This window comes from Schistosoma mansoni, chromosome 1, assembly GCF_000237925.1.
Source record: "Schistosoma mansoni strain Puerto Rico chromosome 1, complete genome".
Taxonomy (NCBI): Eukaryota; Metazoa; Platyhelminthes; class Trematoda; order Strigeidida; family Schistosomatidae; genus Schistosoma; species Schistosoma mansoni.
The window spans coordinates 35,596,375-35,615,648 of record NC_031495.1 but is presented as its reverse complement, the minus strand read 5'-3'; the positions used below and the strand labels follow the sequence as shown (position 1 = coordinate 35,615,648).

The following is a 19,274-nucleotide window of genomic DNA, read 5'->3' as shown; positions in this document are numbered from 1 at the left end:
TTATGCCTTCGCGTACGTAGTGTTGAAACCTACTCTCACGAGTACACACTTGCGTTCCATAGCGTGAAATATTGACAAAACCATGTTTAACGTTTGAACCAACCTTAGAACTATTCCGCCTTCCAAAACACAACCATCAATATCATTTCGAGATACATTCCCATCAACCAATGCTTTATGGGCCAATTTCCAAAATTCCATCATGAGTGACAACTTCTCGCACTCATATATGTCGCAAGACGTTTCAAGCGGTACATAGAAGTCATGAAGTTCCTTGAGCTAGCAAAATAAAAATTGAAAACCTACCTACCCGTAATCTAGATATCTCAGGAATCCTGGGATTTTTCATGAACAATTCTTTCGTGTTTACTGTATTATCTCGAACAAATAAGAATTACCATGACAAACAGGAACCTTCTCGGAATTGTGAATGCATTTGGACAATGTGTGATCAAAATCACAAACAACCTCACACTAGTCTTTACAGATATTTCTTACTTGCATATACTCTGGTCCATAACGTATGAAATCTACTAGTTTATTCACTATTCTGGGGCCAACATGGATCAGACGATGATCTTCAAACTATACGCAGAATATGAGATTATAAGATTACCATGGATCCTAACGTATTGTAAATATGACTCGCAAAGAAATTGCATCTATCCTCCAAGGTCATGAGTTTGGAAGACTGCGAAGGCCACACCTGATCGAGTGAACTTTCAAAAAAAAACAGTAGAGACAAAGTGGTACATGACATCCATCAATCACACGTTGTTATTCTTCATCTTCTCAGATTATCTGGAATTTTGTTAATTTTTATGGTTGCGGTCAATTCATCGTGATTCTTCATGGGTTGATTCCGGTGCAGCTCATTCATAGTTTCAGTTTGGAAAGGAAAGGAGATAGATGGTCTGTGTTAGTCATGGCAATTATGGTCTCTCAGTTGATTCAACTTTGTTTTGAAAGATTCGATAGATGAAGCTTCAGTAACGTACGGGGCAATTAATTCCATTCGTTGATGATTCGATGGGAACGTCAATAGTCAGCTGACAAGTAATTTGTTCTGGGCTTGTGAACTTTTTTAGATTATCCTCGTAAATTCTCTGTTTTGGGAAACCAAAAAAGTAAAGGCACATCGGATGCGAAATCATCACTAAGTGATTTGAAAACTGTAATCAGGTTACCAGTCGAGCATCATACTGGAGGTACACTATTCCGGGAATCAGCTTATTTGCTCTTCTCCGAACCCTTTCCAGAAGCTCACCGTCTTATTTAAGCAGGAGCTAGCTGCCTCTATGCAGTACTCAAGTTAAGGAGGCACGAATACTGTATACAAAGTCAAAATAGCATTAGCGTCGATATGACTGAAGGCCCTACGTACTGACTATAAGGTTCTAAAACCTTTGACGGCTATTGCACGGCAGTGTGAAATAGTTTATAAATCTTGGATAACGATGACTCCTAAGTGACTGTTTGTCTGGACAACAGGTAGCTCAATCTTATTGATCATGTGTGATGATCATGATCATGTACCCGACCGTTGCTGCTGCCTTGACGTGGTGGTCGGAGTTGCCTATCGTGATGAACCAGTCGAGCTATATTGGCTGGAACAATCGTTCCTCAAGGTCCTACCATGCCAGACAGGTCGGTTGAAGTGCGGTAAGACTAAAGGCAGCAAACCCAATGTCCGAAGGCGAAGTCGTATTGCTGACTGTACAGAGGTGTGATAGCAGTAAGGTGTTTCCTTTAGACAACCAGCATGACAGCGATGCTGCCTTCCCACAAGGAGGGATGTAGTTAGAAAAGGTCGGCCCTAAAATTGCACACCTTGCCTTATCCCACAGATTTCCATCTCCGGCGGTAAGGTCCTTTGAAGAACGGAGCTAACACAAAAACTACCCACAAAAAGGTCGTGTGTGACCGACCTCAAGCAGTTGTCCCTTGCGCACTGCGGTCACGCTCTTAGGTCATTAAGACCACTTCTAATCCAATTTCCCTTTCAGGTATCTCTAGAAGAACCCTTCCACGGTGTGGGCAACTGGGAAGTGATAACTGCCCTCATACCTCTAACAGCACTCAAGACCACTGTATTCATAATCAATATCCTTCTTCAATTCCTACTATTCCTTCTACCTTGACTTTCAACACTAAACTTCCTCTCTCAGTTTCCTCCTCAGGTGTCATCATGGCTAATGATTCTAGTGCGCGAAACACTGTCCCAGGTTTACTAAAACCTGGCTCCAAACTACACATTGAACACATTGAAACCTATTCACCCTGTGTCAAATCAGTCAACAGGCCTCCTTGGCTAAGGCCCTAGAATCTCGTACCATCGATGTATGCTGTGTCTCCGAAATACGCATACAGGATCCCAGTGTGGTCATTCGATTGACCTCACACCGCCAAAATGGAGAGCCAACGAAATACACCCTCCGTGTCTCTGGCGACCCCATGACTAGTTCTTGTGGACTTGCGGGAGTAGGCATAGCACTCAGTACGAGGGCAGAACAAGCACTACTAGAATGGACCTCCGTTAACAGTCGCCTGTGTGCTGTCCGGCTTAATGGCTCCGTAAGAACTCGGAAGGATAGGGATACACGTCGTTGCCTTTTCGTCGTTCCTGCCTACGCTCCCACTGACTGCAGCCATGATGAAGTAAAAGATGACTTTTACAGAAAGCTCTCTGAGCTTCTTCAGAAAGCTAAGCGCTCATTCATAGTAGTCGTAGCGGGTGACTTTAATGTCCAGGTTGGCAGCTTAAATCAAACAGAAAGATATTTAGGTGGGTGTTTTAGTATTCCGGCTCAACGAACCGATAATGGTGATCGTCTGTTGCAACTATGCTCAGACAATCGTTTGTTTTTAGCAAAGCCTAACTTTAAACATGAAGAGAGATATCGCCTAATTTGGCGACCCCCTGCACCAAACCAACGATGGACTCAAATAGACCATATTGCCATCAGTCATCGTTGGAGAGGCTCGGTAGAAGGTTGTCTCTCGCATGCTTAGACTCTGATCATGCTTTAATATGAGCACGCCTTGGCTTGTGCCTCACCGGACGCAGAAAAACCATAGTAAGAAGACCTTTCGTGCCTTAAGGTAACCCTCGTGCTATTGATAGAAGAAACCAGAGAAGTAGTGAATAGGTCTTTATTTCGATCTTCGCGCAGTCACAGTGGAGCGTGGGATTATCTGTTCAGACAAACAAAGGCTCTCAACATTCAATGTAAGATAATAGGGAATATAACGCTTACAAAAAGTAAGGAAGTGAATGAATACTTGAACAATACTGTTTTAGCATATGCTTGGTTGTTTGGGGTCAACTCTTAACCAACCAACCTGAGCTGTTACATTAGCTTCCCCCTAGAATCGACTTCCGTAGGAACGTCGGTTCGATTAACCTATCTATCGAAAACACCTTAGTTCTATTTCTCATCCCAAGGCGAAATTATCAACTCGCTCACTATTTGAGTTACAATCAGTTACGACTAACGCTTTCAACGATAGTCCATGGATGTCTCTTCATTTACTAGCTTGTCATCTTATTTTGTAGCATGTGATCTTTTCTACAATTATCGCTGACGGTTTGCTGCGTGCTTTCAAGAGAAAGTGTGAGAATGTGGAATAAGAATATCTGAGGAAGTGCCGCGAGCGGGCTACCCAACACCATGTTGGTGAGGTACGATTTTCTCATGCTCAGACCGGCTATCAGGTGTTTACTCACCTGCCTCTTGAGTCGCCCTCAAGTAAAAAGTAAAGAAGAGTCTACTCCAAAGGTAATGGTGAAAATCAAGCAAACCTGAAGAACTGCTCCACTGCCTGCATAAAATAATAAGATACAAAATGGAAATACATAAATGCATTTGATAATTGTTCGGTTCATGTAAGTGCCTGGCCTCCAGAACGGATTGGTATTCTGGAAGGAAATAGACATAGTGTAGATATCTTGTGCACGAAGAACCATGAAAACAACAAAAAAAAACTCTTTTGTAATGCATATATGTAAAAGGGTGAACTTGCTAGAAGTTGGACTCTTTAACAAAATCGATCAAATGCATGACCTTGAGCCAGTGATGACCGCCTTTGACAACTAGGTGCGTAACCAAGGGTGCATCAGAGTAATCCACAAAACGGAAAGGAATATACGATTAAGAAGCAAAAAAATTGTGTGGAGTATGCGGATCAAGTACAGTTGTGTCAAATACCCTTTTCTGGTTTGATTTAGGTATGCAAGATATATTGAAGCAATACTGTTTTAGCATATGCTTGGTTGTTTGGGGTCAACTCTTAACCAACCAACCTGAGCTGTTACAGACCCATTAGAATTGAACTGAGAGGAGAGAAAGCCAAAAGTGAGTTTCAGGAACAATTGAATTCACATCTAGGCAGTTCTGTAAACGAGGCTGAACCAGATGTTGCTTGGAACGATATACAAGCGGCTGTGGAAACAGTAGTAACATCTATTAGTGATTTAAACCAAAGGGCTACGAAAAACCAGTGGATTTCTTCCAAGTCTATTACACTGATGGATTCACGTAAATTCATCCCATCAGGCTCTGAACACAATGAAGATCGAAAGCAAATCAGTTCTATGTTAACAAAAACTCTACGGAACGATCAAGAGCAGTGGTGGGCAACAAAAGCAAAGAAATGGAAAATACAGTGGCTGTAGGCAACACCAAACAACTCTTCAGACTGATAAGAGAAACCGGAATGAATAAGCGAGACAATCTCGGAGAAAGATGAGACTCTTATCCGCTCTCAGCCCAGACGTTTAGAACGATAGGTGGAACACTTTGAAGAACAGCTTAGCTGGCCTTCAGCTACTCTGCAGTTACCCACCATTCCCAAACAGTCTGGATGGAACATTGAAGTAGCTCCCCCGACTCTAGTTGAAGCTCAAAAGGCTATGGCTATTCTGAAACGAGGAAGAGCAGTCGGTCCTGATGGATTGGCTCCAGAGGTCTTTAAATATGGTGGTCCAATTTTAGCAACTAGGTTGACTAATATTCTGGATAAAATCTGGGAGTTGGATGTAATCCCATTCGACTAGTCACAATCTCTGATTGTCCCTATATATAATAAGGGGTCGAAATCATCCTGTGATAACCATAGAGGGATTAGTTTGACTAATATAGCATCTAAAACACTAGCCTTAATAATTATCGAGCGCCTAACTAAGACTCGTGAATTGCAAACACGAGAAAATCAGGCTGGCTTCAGACCTGGTCGTGGCTGTATCGACCATATATTCACTATTCGTCTGGTTTTATAACACAGACATGTTTATCAGCGTCCGACAATGATAGTTTTTCTTGACTTGAAAGCAGTATTCGACTCTGTAGACCAAGAGATTCTGCGGCAGTGTCTGTTATTGAAAGGTGTACTTCAGAAGCACGTAAACCTTGTAAAGGCCGTTTACTCGAACACTACCAGTCAAGTCAGAGCTTATGGAAAGTTATCATCTGATTTTACAACCTCAAGTGGTGTCCGGTAAGGCTGTCCACTATCTCCATTGTTTGTTTAACTTCATCATAAACCTACTGCTGGGAATAACGCTCTCGTCGACTGAATTTTTAGGAATTGATCTCCTACTAGGAAGTCCACTTATCGACTTAGAATACACAGATAACATAGTCCTATTTAGTGAAGACGCTGACAAAATGCTTTTGTCTTTTGTTAGTTTTTTGAGCAAGAATGACAGGATGTTTGGGATGCGGTTCTCTCCTTTCCAATGCGAATCGTTGCTTCAGGACCGGCCTGCGTCAACACATGAACTAAGGATAGGGAGTGAAGTAATCGGACACATCAACAACTTAATCCTGTTCACTGTGCTGTACTAGCTTACTCGCTGACTCGATCAACTGATCGCTCGCTCATTTGACTCTCACGCTCACTCGCCTTCTTTACGGCACTACTCTTTCATACTTGCTTAACGTGCCTGTAATTTGGGATATCTGTGCTTGGTCCAATAATAAACACATTCAACACTTCGTATTCGCCTTCTGATTTAAACACCGTTGGGGCTTTATCGAATAACGGTTGTCAGGTTGAAAATACACGAAGCTTAGAGATAATATTGAATATCGACCACCACAAATTTAGGAGTCTGTTCAGCTATGATGAATATGAAGTATGTATCACAATATATAAAACTTAAAGTGAAAAGTTGATATATAAAGTTCCAAAAAGGAACGGACTCAACCTATGAATAGGTGTACCATATAACGTCGGGCTCACCACTAAAGATGCTACAAGTATCTGGAGTTTGACAACACCTTGACCAGTAACACTTTTTATAATCGTAACGTATCAACCCAGTGAAATCAGAAGTCAGTAGCGAAGAGGCTCGAAGATATATTTGACAGTGTCCATATATTGAGAAGTCTTCAGTAATAAGGATAGTAGGTTGGTGAACCTGTGTTAATCCTGATAGATTTCCTTCTAGTGAAGGTCCAGGTTCTCCTTGAAAATGTTCAATGATGGGGCTGATACCACTTGTTTGGGTAGGGAGTTCCTGCCATTGACCACTCGATGAGAAAAACGGGACCCCACCTTTAGTTTATTAGATCGCTGTTTGTGAACCTTCTTGCTATGACCTCGGAGATTATCAGTGCTGGAGGGAGCAAAAAGATAAGACATATTAACACTCAAATCATAATTAAGGATACGAAATGCCAGTATATGGTCACCTTGCGTCCTACGAAACGACAAGGGGAAAAGGTTTAGGCGTTTTAAATGCTCATCTTGAGGGAGTTTAGAAAGATTCTTCACTAATTTCTCCCGCACATGCTGGACACACTCAAGCGGGTTAGTGTCGTTTATCAGATATGGGCTAGCTGTTTGGATACAGCACTCTAAGTATGGTCATACGTAGGTGGGATATAAAACTCAAAACATCACTTCAAAGCATTTGAATGCTTGGAGAAGTGACCATAGCTCACAATAACCTTTGGGAGCAGTTGCGTTGCAATGCGTAGTTGTTTTCAAGTCGTGACTTATTATTACTCCTAAGTCTTTATGTTCTTGAACGTGTGGAAGAGATGTACCATTTATGGTATAATGGTAACTATTACCGTGTCCGATCTGCATGAGTACACTTCCTGGAATTAGCTTCTAAGCCCCAAAGACAAGCCCATCTAACCAATTTGTCTAAGTCAACTTGAAGATGAAAACGATCAGCCTCACTTCTTATTGTCCTTTAGATTTTAACACCACCCGCAAACAATAATGTCGACAACTTAAGCAATAGTGGTAATTCACTAAGATAGAGAAGGAAAGGTAGGGGACATAAGGTGGTGCCTTGTGGTACATCACTTTTGACCGACTTCCGCTCGGGTAGCGTTCTACTGACCCTCACTCTCTATCTGTGGTCACACAAGAAGTCTCCTACCCATTCCTGTATAGCACCTGTTATTCTAAAGCTCGAGGGCTTCTGCATAAGACCTAAATGTGAAACCTTGTCAAACGCTTTGTCAAGCGTGAACGCTTGTTACGAAATCCATGTTGCTCGGGTTTAACAGACTGTACGAATCTATGCTACCTAGTAACTTAACCCGAATTATCTTTTAAAGTAACTTAACGACCATGCCGGTTAGGCTGACAGGCCGGTAGTTAGATGCAATCAATCTCTAACCATCCTTAAATATAGGACTGACTATAGCGTCTTTCCAATCTCTGGGGAGCTGAGAGGGTGAAAGGGATATGTTGAAGATCGTTGCGAGCGGTCTGGAAATAATGTCCTCAAGCGATGACAGCAAACGTGGATGTAACCCATTGAGGTCCGGTATCTTACAAGGTTTGGGTCTCGCCTCCAACACATTTACCGCGTCTTGTTATTTTCGTGATATGTACCCCTGAAACTTCTTTAGACAGTACATTTCTGATGACAGATATCACTAACTGCAGATCGTGTGGGTGTCTTTTAGAAGGGTCATTGTCTTTCGACTCTTCTAGATTCTAAATAATTAAACTAGGAACGTGTTTAACTTTTTTAAAAGTCGTGTTCATGGCTTTAGACTGTGATATCAGACCCTGCCTGCTAACTACTGATATCTTACCGTTAGCTTTCCTTGTAACAGTGTCGTGTGAGTCGAGCGAATGACTCACAACGATGTTTGATCAAGCCATACTTTTCCCACATACGATAGTGCCTAATATTGTCTTACTTTCGGACTTTAGCGGAGTAATGTGACACGCAGAATATGAGTCCAACAACGACGTTTCAAGTAAACGGGTGCTTTTGGGGCTATCTTTCCTTCACTTCTACGTTTTCGCGTCATCCATCTCCCATCAGTCGCTACTGTAGCAACTTGGCCACCAATATCTAATGATGTATCGCTCAATTGTTTCGGGGTAGAAAGCTCTATTTCATGTTGCACAGTTGGGTGTCTGGCACGTGCCGTGACAACATTTACGATACTGACACATTCTTCGTTATCAGTACCCATGTTACCCGTACAGCCCCCGTCAACGTTTTTGTTAGCCAACACCAGAGGGCTAATTACCTCTTGAATGAGTAATGTTTCGCTTGAACAACAAAACATACCGAGTCAATGAGAATCAGGCTTTAAGCACCTTTCGTAGGCAGTGGGACTTAAGCGGGTGCACATTTTATGGAACCACATCCTACACTCATCACATTGCATTCCTTCTTCCACAGGGAATAAGAAATATGGCTGTTCACACTTGTGAGCAGAGCCGACCATCTTAAAAATTGACCAAAATTGTAGACAAAATGGATGTGTAAGACAAATCTCAAACCTTGATCAAATAAATCAAGCCAAAGTCGACCAAGGATGCTTTGATGCAGTAAATACACAAAAGCAAGGTCAAAACACACAAATACAGTATCACTTTAACTGAAATAAATTCATTCAAAGTGAAACAGCAGTTTTAATGCGTAGTTTACGATGAAAACTGTGAATTTAACGAGAAACAATACCACTGTCCTTTTTTAATAGCGCGCGTCAGTGACTAATCTAAGTTGACTAGCAGTTGTAGGAGAAGTGAAGCATGGCGTACTCACTCGTGATCTGATGCGGATGTATGACCGAACGCTTCAGCTAGGTAAGTTCATTGACACTAGTGTGGCCAGCATAAAATGTTGAAGACTTACAGAGCTATTGATTTTAGGGATTTATTAACCACTACACAACGTTCGAACAGTCTATGATCCTGTTTCCTAAAAGAAATACCTACATCGACCAACACATTAGCTGTTCTTGTCACTTAAAACTGAATACTAAAGAGTATTGGTGATCCATTGAACGCAGTCATAAAACCGATTGTTTGCGTACAATTTCAAGCAACCCGATACGATGCTCGGGAACTATGTACGTACATTGTTGGGACGAGGATGTCCTATCGGGGTGAATTTAGAGAGTGTGAGGAATGTCAACACCTGTTTGCCTTATTCAGAATATTATCCAAATATCTATCCTCAAGTGACAGGAGAACTTAGTGACCTGGAGTTTCCTCCTGATAGAAGGCGTTTATCTGCTGTCAATCGACAGCCTCAGCTAACAACTGGTACTAAGCCACCTAAATATACAAGACAAAAAATTGACTGGCGTGGTCCGGAAACCTTGTTTAACAAATTAAACTATCGTCAGTACGGAGTACAAGTAAGTTAATATTTCTTATGACTTCATCGTTACCCTAAAATATTACTTCGTATTGTTACCATAGTTACAGTTATATTTAACAGTTTTTTCTTAATTCGGTTCTCAATAACTAATATTGACATACAATCGATTACAGGATGACTGTCGGCCGATTGGATCTGATCCACAAGGCAGTGTAGCATCGTAAGGAGATGCAGTCCCATTGTAGCCGGTGACCAACGATTGATTCATACACCATTTGTTCCCTCAGGATACTGGAGCCCATATACACCATTGGTTTGAAATCAGGGTTTTCCAATTCCCCTAGATGGACTTCCCGTGTCCACTGGCCCGGTTAAAGCGCCAGACATTCGCTTTTCGTCCTCTACTGGAACACTTCCATCTTTTATTGGAGCCCAGTCTTTTCTTGCAATAAGATTTGCCAAGCACGTTAAGCCTTTCCTAAAACCATGTTCCCTGATTAAAAGATCATTTCCCTCCACATGGCTTATGGTGGCCACCTGAACAGCATTTAACATCAGTTCAACTTCACTGGTTAAACCAATAGGTCGGTAGTTACTAATTGTCTGCCCCCCGCTTTATAAACCCAACTGATAGTTGCGTTTTTCCAGTCCCTTGGCAGTTAGGACTGCGTGCGTTTTGAAAAGGGCAGTGAATTCCAATCATGATGTGAAATAACTACTACTGCTACATCGATCACACTACATTATCTCCCTAGCAGGGAAGAAAGAATTAAGCCATCTACGTTTTATTGCATCTGACCATTATACAAAATTTACACAAAATTTTCTATGTAGTAAGGAACCTCGGAGAATAAAATAGTGTAAAATTTAACAGACTGAAAAAAAAAACAAAAATACGCAAAATTCTGGTGTAAGAATCAACCAGAAACGGAGCATTACAAAACAAATTTGGTTCTTCCTCTTTTCTTACTTTATGTAAATGATTTATCAACTGTCTCAAAGTCTTCCATTCTACTCTTTGCTGATGATACTAAGATTTGGAGACCCGTACAATGCATGTCTCATAGATTAATATTACAATAAGGCTTGAATTCACTGGTGAGGTGTATGAATAGATTGTCATTAGAAATTAATTCTAGCAAGTGTAGTGATGTAAATTAATAATTGCGACAATTTACATAACTACATAATAAGTGAATTGGTATTACCTAAAGTCACGGATTATAAAGATCTAGGAGTCACAATTAGCAGCAACCTTAGAACTGTGAGTAGCTGTTAGGTTGTTGCTACTAAAGGCTTTAGGGTCTTATGGGTTGTTCGTAAGTCACCTCGTCATTTAGATAGAGAAACGTTAGGGTATTCTACCCGATGCTTGCGAGGCCTTATTCGGAATGCGAGATTCAAGCGGAGTCCTTGTTTCAGATGTGAAATGGCTTATCGTCAACTGAATGATGATATTGTTATTAATATGTCTTGTACTTTCCTTCCATATGGAAATTATTATTCGATACGGCATTGTAAGGAAGTTAAAAAATGGAGACCAAGTCGTCTACGTCTGAAGTTTCGTTTCTTGCTTCGAGTAGTGAATTACTATAATCCTCTATTAGAACAAATAATATCAGTGCCTGTTGGTGAGTTCAAATCGAGATTTAATCTCATCGTACTTCAGATTTCGAGTATTAAAATAACTCACTTGACCATCTATCCTTATTTTTGGAGACTAAAGAATTATGAATATCAGATTTATATTTATCGCTTTGAAGCATTTCTTAGTTAAAAGTTAGTAATACTTTCCGATTGCTCTGGCTGAGATACTTTGGATAGTGTATAAAACTGCGGTCTGTTGTCTAAAATTTATGTTTACTTGCTATAAACTGCTATAACAAAATTATATTAAAAAAGGTCAAAGAGGAAGTATGTGCTATACACCGATGAAAAGCTTTTGGTCTCCTGTCCTGTTTACTTTCCATATAAATATGAAATAAGATGTAGCTGTTCCGTTTACTTTCTTAAGTAAAATGAATTTCTGTGAATCTTGAAATGGCATTAACCATTAATCCATAGCGTATCACCAGTAGAAACCCATAATATCAGTTTTATTTTTCTATTGGTCATTTCCAGTATATCTGTAAATGTTTCTCGCAAATATGGGGTTGTAGTGTGGGTCCCATTATCACCTCGACTTGCCTGTACAACCAATTTCTTTAAAATACACTAAACATTCACAATTTTTTCAAACGAAGTTCCTTTCTAACCCATAGTACAAATCTAACTATTCGTCCCTAAATTTACTCCACTATCAAAGTTACCGGATCAATAAATAAATATTTTACATCAATAGATGCTGTGTATTAGTATATAACAACCAATCGACTGTTGAACAGAGTCGTGTAGGTAGTTGTAGACTACATAGTTGGGGTCTGAGATTATCGTAACCAATGGTTAGAAAGTTTGAGTAACACGTCTCAAGGTCGTTTGTAATGCCCTGCATGCACGCACTCTTTTTCTTCCAAGTCATAAGTTTACCAGTAATTAAAAAAATTCCACAGTTTCATATTTTCTTCGCGAATCATATATTGTATTCCTAGTCTTTCCTACTACTATTAATAGTTAATAATTTCACTACTTTGTCATCCCTCTGTACTGATTTGATGTATCAACTCGAACCGATACATTTGCCAGATTCTACGTTTCGCATGACGGACTGTAACAATCAATTTTATTAATAAGTCGACAATTTTTAATTAGGATTATTTGTTTCACAAGTCTCCTTAAGCTACTCAACCGCATAGTGTAGTGTATGACCAAGAAATATGTAAAGCCGATAGGTAATATTATAAGAGAATAAGACTTAAAATCATATGAATTACAATCAAAGTAGACCTCATATTACTATTTAATGAATAATGTTAGAAAACTGCAACATTATTACCAACAGGTTTTATTTTCGCCCATGTCCTGTGATAACTTATTATTATTTAAACACATAAATATTGGTACAAAAAGCACCAGATAAATATGCGCCTCACAAATCTCATTTGATTTGTGTGAGGGCTGAGATACTGCCCAGGTGCCCAGACTGAAGCAGGTGGTTTTCTTAGGGGGCCACACCCAGAGCCTTTGACCTAAAAGTCTGATCCACAAGGCAGTGGAGCATCGTGAGGAGATGCAGTCCCATGGTAGCCGGTGACCAACAATAGTCAGTCAGTCAGTTACAACGTAGAACTTCGTACGTACGTACATCAGTTCGAGTTGCCATTACCACATTAGCACAGAGATGCAGTTGTCGATTCAAATCCCATAGTGGTAGAAGTAGTAAGAGTATAAGTATTATGTGAAAGATTAGGGTTTGAAGATGTTATTCAAGGAGTATAATACAGTGAAATAAATTTGGAAAGAGAAAAAGGATAGGGAAGTGAAGAATTCAGAAAATTAGAATTTGGGAGAACACAAAGAGTGAATGCACCTTCTCCATTGCAAACGATTTTGAGCGATGTCATTCAAGGTCTCTAAACATCGGTTGCTATCATCTCGCGAATCCCAACCAGGTAGTCTACACCTACCAACACGGCCCAGTCCACTTGTCAGCGACTTCATGGATTTATGCCATGTTTTGGTCTGGCCGCCCCTAGCTTTCTTCCAACCTGCTCCTACACCATAAAGCAAGTTGGACCAACAATAGGTTCATACGCCATTCGTTCCTTCAGGATCCTGAAGCCCATGTGCACCATTGGTTTGGAATCAGGGTTTCCCAACTCCCCTAGGTGGACCCTCCATGTCCACCAACCCGGTTAAAGCGCCGGACATTCGCTCTTCGTCCTCTCACTTTCGTAAACAACACTCCCGCCACGAGAAGGCAGTGAGTAGAACTTCCCTGGCAGAGGCTATATATTCGCGTGGCCATGTGAGAGTATTTCGAGATGGAGAGCGGACTCTCCCCACTCTCGACCGTACCAGGGCATTTGGGGGCCTTGTGATAACTTAATCCACTAAGGTGTCCAACCCCTGAAATCTTATACAATAAATTGCGATTCACCAATAAATACTGACCTAACACATCTTTCTTTCCACAACGCTTCTTCGTAAGGTGATCACGTTTCTGTCCTAACTTTTCTAGAAAGTATGCTGGGTATAATTCAATATAGTAACATGCATAAAACCTAACAAGTCCATCTGTTTCAGGAGTAGAATACTTACTGAATCAACATCAGAATCCCAAACTCGCGTTTTTAGACCTCAAAAGTAAGCGTAGTTTAACCACCTTACTTATTAAATTATTTCAAAGACAATTATGATAGAGTACAGTTGTCATGCTTCGCAGACGTAAAGTAAAACTGCTAACCCTAGCTTAAGTCACCATTCAATACTTCGACGCCTAACTAAAGTTCGTGAAGCGCAGACTAGAGTAAACCACGCTGGCTTCCGACCTGGACGTGGCTGTATTGACCAGATATTCACACTACGCCAGGTCCTAGAGCATAGACACACATTTAGACGTCCCACAATCGTAGTATTTCTCGACCTTAGGACGGCATTTGACTCTGTTGATCATGAGGCAAGATATCAGTCTATCGACCAAAGAAAGGGCTTGCTGTGCAGCAGTTCGTCCCGTCCTACTTTATGGTGTGAAACATGACCAGTAAGAGTAGAGGACATTCGTAGGTTACCATTATTTGATCGTAGGTGTCTTCGAAGCGTTGCTCGTATATCCTGGGACCACTGAGTAGGTAATGCAGTTGTTAGGAAACGGGTACTAGGTAAGGATGGGAAATCGATTGATGAAGTAGTGAAACTTCATCAGTTGAGGTGGCTGGAACACGTGTTACTTATGCCATTTATTATTTATTTATTCATTTAATCCGCTTTTTCCAACCAGTCCCAGAGTCGGCAAATAATGCACGACGTGGAATTCTCTGGGACGACATTCGTAAAACATGTCCAAGCCACCGAAGTCGGTGTTTCAAGATGGTGACAACAATTGAATTATCGTCTATGCTTCTCGGTCCTTACGCAAGCTTTGCCCAATTTCACTACGTAACAGTCTTCGTTTGTGGTCATACTCACGGTCACCTGGAGTAGACCGACGGGCTTCCATCAGTTGTAAGGAGCCAGAAAAAACCCAGTGTTTGTAAGCGGGACGTTTCGCGAAGCCGCAAGCGGCTTTACTCTCCATTTTCATGGCGTCGTGAAGATGCAACCAATGCTCATCTATACTTTTCGGTGGGATGGTAGCTAGTCTATAAGCTAGCTCCGCTCGATACTTACTTGCAACAGAAGTTGCAACCAGTTTACTAACATCGATCCGTTGATGGCGGTCAATCCTTCGGCCACTGAAAAGTAAGGTGAGATTGGCGCAGACCAGGGCATGATCAGACTCCAGATAGGTACTCCAAAAGAAGCGGCAGTCTTGTACACAACCACGCCAGCGGTAGCTGATCGCGATGTGATCAATCTGAGTCCAGGCTTGGGATACAGAGCGAGGACGCCAGGTGGCACACCAGCGATGACTGTGCCGGAAGTTAGTGCTGGCCAGAAACAGGTTGTGGTCTGTGCACAGTTGCAGCAAACGGTCCCCGTTATCTGTCCTGAGACCAACAAGTCCCCACCGGCCACCTAAACGACTCTCTTCTGTGCCTAGACGCCCGACTTGTTCATTCAAGTCTCCGGCTAGTACTACAATATCTGTCGAACGCGCTTTCTGGAGAACTGTTAACTGATGGTAAAACTCATCCTTGATTGCATCCGGGCTGCAATCTGTCGGGGCATAGGCGGAGATGACGAAAAGACACTGATTCTCACGCCGATTTCTTCTCACTTTGATGGAACTTTCTAATCTAACAGCACATAACCGACTGTTAATGGGGATCCAATCGATTAGTGCTGCCTCAACCCTAGCGCTTAGTGCGACACCAACGCCAGCAAGACCAGGCGAGGATGCCACAGGGTCCCCGGATAAGCGTACGTGAAACAAGCTTTTCGAGGCGACAGATGGAGAGCGGATTTGTAGTACTTCACTAGAGTCTTGAATACGGGTCTCGGACAGACAACAAACGTCAACATTAAGACCTTCCAAAGACATAGCCAGCCCTATCTGTTGTCTGATCTGCATTAGTGTGCGAACATTGAAGGAAGCCAGCTTGAACGGCGTACGTGGTTTCGAGATGGAGAGCGGACTCTCCCCACTCTCGGCCGTACCAGGGCATTTGGGGGCTTACTTATGCCAAACCACCGACTGCCCTGAAGGGCAATATTTTATGGTGTAGGAGTAGGTTGGAAGGAAGCTAGGGGCGGCCAGACCAAAACATGACACAAATCCATTAAGTTACTAACAAGTGGACTGAGCCATATTGGTAGGTGTAGACCTCGTGGTTGGGATCCGCGAAATGATAGCAACCGATGTTTAGAGACCTTGAATGACATCGCTCAAAATTGTTTGCAATGGCGAAGGTGCATTCACTCTTTGTGTTCTCCCAAATTCTAATTTTCTGAATTCTTCACTTCCCTATCCTTTTTCTCTTTCCAAATTTATTTCACTGTATTATACTCCTTGAATAACATCTTCAAACCCTAATCTTTCGGATTACTGCTGATACTCTTACTACCTCTACCATTATGGGATTTGAATCGACAATTGTACCTCTGTGCTAATGTGGTAATGGCAACTTAGAATGATGCGTGTACGTACAAAGTCCTACGTTGATGCTGACTGACTGACTTACTTAACTACATGGATGACCAACATCAACTAAGCGCAGCGAGATTCCGTATGAGCCAATGGTTTGAAGTCGAGTGTTTTGACGACTAAACCACCAATCATTGCTGTAAAATTTCAAAGTATTTCTCGTCCCATAACTGTCACATAAATTTATCCTGATTGCTGCTTTTTGACCCGCTTTCATCTCCATTCCAATTCATTTTCTAGGCAATGGAGGGTGGTGAACTTGAGTTTGGTCATTTCGAAATGATGAGGATATCTATCAACAAACATATAGATGAAAAGCGAATGTTCGCGGTATGGGGTGTCGAGGCTCCCTGGAAACCAGTTACCCGTCGCTCTCAGGGGAAGAGAAAAGGTGGTGGAAAAGGTATATACCCTTAACATTAGTTCATTTGTTCACACATAGTAGTTTTCCATAGTCGTCAGAGTAGTCGGTTTAAATAATTCTCATTTCAGTTTGATGTTATTCGTCAAGTGTCTGGTATAAATATTCACCCTACAGACAATCACAAACAACACAGGTCCCAGCACAGTTATGTATTGGTTTGCCTCAGTTCACATTCAGTAAAACCAGTACCAATAAACATAAAGAAAACTTTAAAATATCACTGCAACTATATCATGTTCGCATAAAAAGAAGCTACCGCAAGAAGCATCATAAGGAATAGATTTCTATGGGGACCCTGGACAAGATTGAAGGAAGGAAGAACAAGAAGACAGCAATTAACAACAGTCGAGTACGAGCAGAGAAAGTCAAGACACAAATCGAGTACACAAAAGCAAACAAGCAAGTGAAGAAGAGCATTAAATCCGACGAGCAGAAATACATAGAAGAACTAGCAACGACGGCGGGAATAGCTGCAAGAGAAGGGAATATGAAACGACTACATGATACAACAAAGAAACTAGCAAGGAGATATAGTAAACCAGAGAGACCAGTCAAGGACAAAGAAGGAAATACAATCACGGAGATTCAAGAACATAGGAAAGGATGGGCAGAATACTTTAAGGAACTGTCGAATAGACCAGCTCCATTGAATCCACCAGACATCGAAGCAGAACACACTGACCTTCCTATATCTGTCACTCCACTAACGATCAAAGAAGTCAAGATGGCCATCAGACGAATCAAGAGCAGAAAAGCGGCAGGACCTGACCAGCCGAAGCACTGAAGTTAAACACGGAGGTAACAGCAAACATGCTTCACCTTCTATTCAAGAAGATTTGGGAGGAGGGACAAGTGCCAACGGACTGGAAAGAACGAGCCTCGTCAAGACACCAAAGAAAGGAGATCTGAGCATATGTGAGAACTACAGAAGCATTACGCTGTTGTCAGTACCAGGAAAGGTTTTCAACAGAGTGTTGCTGAACCGGATGAAAGACACAGTAGACACCCAACAGACTCGATTCCGTAAGGATCAGTCATGCACAGACTAAATGCGACACTACGGACAATCGTGGAACAATCAGTTGAGTGGAACTCGTCACTATACATCAACTTCATTAACTATGAGAAGGCGTTTGAAAGTGTGGACAGGTGAACATCATGAAAACTTCGACACTATGGAGTTCCTGTAAGATTGTCAATATTATCCAGAACCCATACGACAGACTACAGTACGAATTCGTGCATGGTAGAAAGCTGACAGATGCTTTTCCAGTAGGGACCGGAGTCAGACAAGGCTGTCTACTCTCCCCCTTCCTCTTTCTTCTGGTGATTGACTGGATTATAGAGACCTCGACATCTGAGGGGAAGCACGGAATACAATGGACATTTCAGAATCAATTAGACGATTTGGACTTTGCAGATGACCTGGCCCTCCTATCTCATACACACGAACAAATACAGACGAAGACAACTAATGTAGCAGTAGCCTCCGCCTCAATAGGCCTCAACATACACAAAGGAAAAAGCAAAGTTCTCAAATACAACACAGAGAACGCCAAACCAATCACACTTGATGGCGAAACCTTTGAAGATGAGGAATCTTTCACGTACCTGGGAAGCATCATTGATGAACAAGGAGGATCTGGTGCAAATTTAAAGGCGGGGATTGGCAAAGCAAGAGGGAAATTCAACTGTTCCTCCGTATTTCATATTCAAGTAGACAACTCTCTCATTCACAAACTATCTGTACTTAACCTATTTGTATTAGCTTTTAAATATTCGACTCAATCCCAGTCCTTTTTTTAATTGATTACTATATGTGCATTAAATAAGTGTAAATAAGATTGTACAGCTTTAGTAAGTGATATCGTGAAAAATAAGAATTTGTTCCATGAATTTTTTCATGAATTCTATGTAATGGGACAGAAATTATATTCTCTACTATTAAACAGTTTTTGGAAATGATGTAGTGCTTAAGAAAATATTGGATTGACTTTGTTGTACTTGTTGAATATGTTTTTTCTGTTTTTTTTTATTAGCTAACATACATCACTATTCTACTCCAGTAAAAGCTGAAAGAATAATTCTCGAACTTGGAGGTTATCTGAACTGGAGAGAAGCCTATCGTATATTGAGTCGTGCTGCTGATAAGTTGCCATTCCGGGCTAGATTTATTTCCCAAGAGCTTTTAGATACAGAGTCTCAAATAGAGGCTTACATTAAAGAAAAAAATGTAAATCCGTTTTATGAACCAGGTTATGCACTAGCGCACAACTATGCAGGCTGTCGAAGTTTCATTAGTCCGTATTATTTAGATTGGGGTACAAATAGATATCACTGATTCACCCATATACATATAACATTTGTTGAATATATTTATAAATGCTGATGCTGTTTAATTTAAACATCATTGAATGACGAAGTTTTTAGTTACTATTCATCCAAATTTGTATATGAACTAATCTCTAACAATATTTATTTTATAATAAAATTAATTTTATCAAAAGAAATTCATAGTAATTCCGAAGTTGATTTTATTCTACTGTTTTAAATTTCCACTAATTGTTGTTGTATTT

The 19,274-nt window shown here is 41.1% G+C and overlaps 2 protein-coding genes across 2 annotated transcripts; one reads left to right on the top strand and one right to left on the bottom strand.

Moving 5' to 3' along the window:
• Smp_060610 (hypothetical protein) lies at positions 1 to 204 on the bottom strand (the record flags this gene model as incomplete). Its single annotated transcript, XM_018794225.1, has 1 exon — positions 1 to 204. One exon carries the CDS (start codon positions 202 to 204, stop codon positions 1 to 3), a length of 204 nt encoding a protein of 67 aa, XP_018648659.1.
• Positions 205 to 9,323: 9,119 nt separating this feature from the next.
• On the top strand, positions 9,324 to 19,039 carry Smp_154690 (ribosomal protein related; the record flags this gene model as incomplete). The annotated part of the gene is made up of 3 exons (XM_018794224.1): positions 9,324 to 9,629; positions 16,515 to 16,677; positions 18,738 to 19,039. 3 exons carry the CDS (start codon positions 9,324 to 9,326, stop codon positions 19,037 to 19,039), a joined length of 771 nt encoding a protein of 256 aa, XP_018648658.1.
• Positions 19,040 to 19,274: the final 235 nt, after the last annotated feature.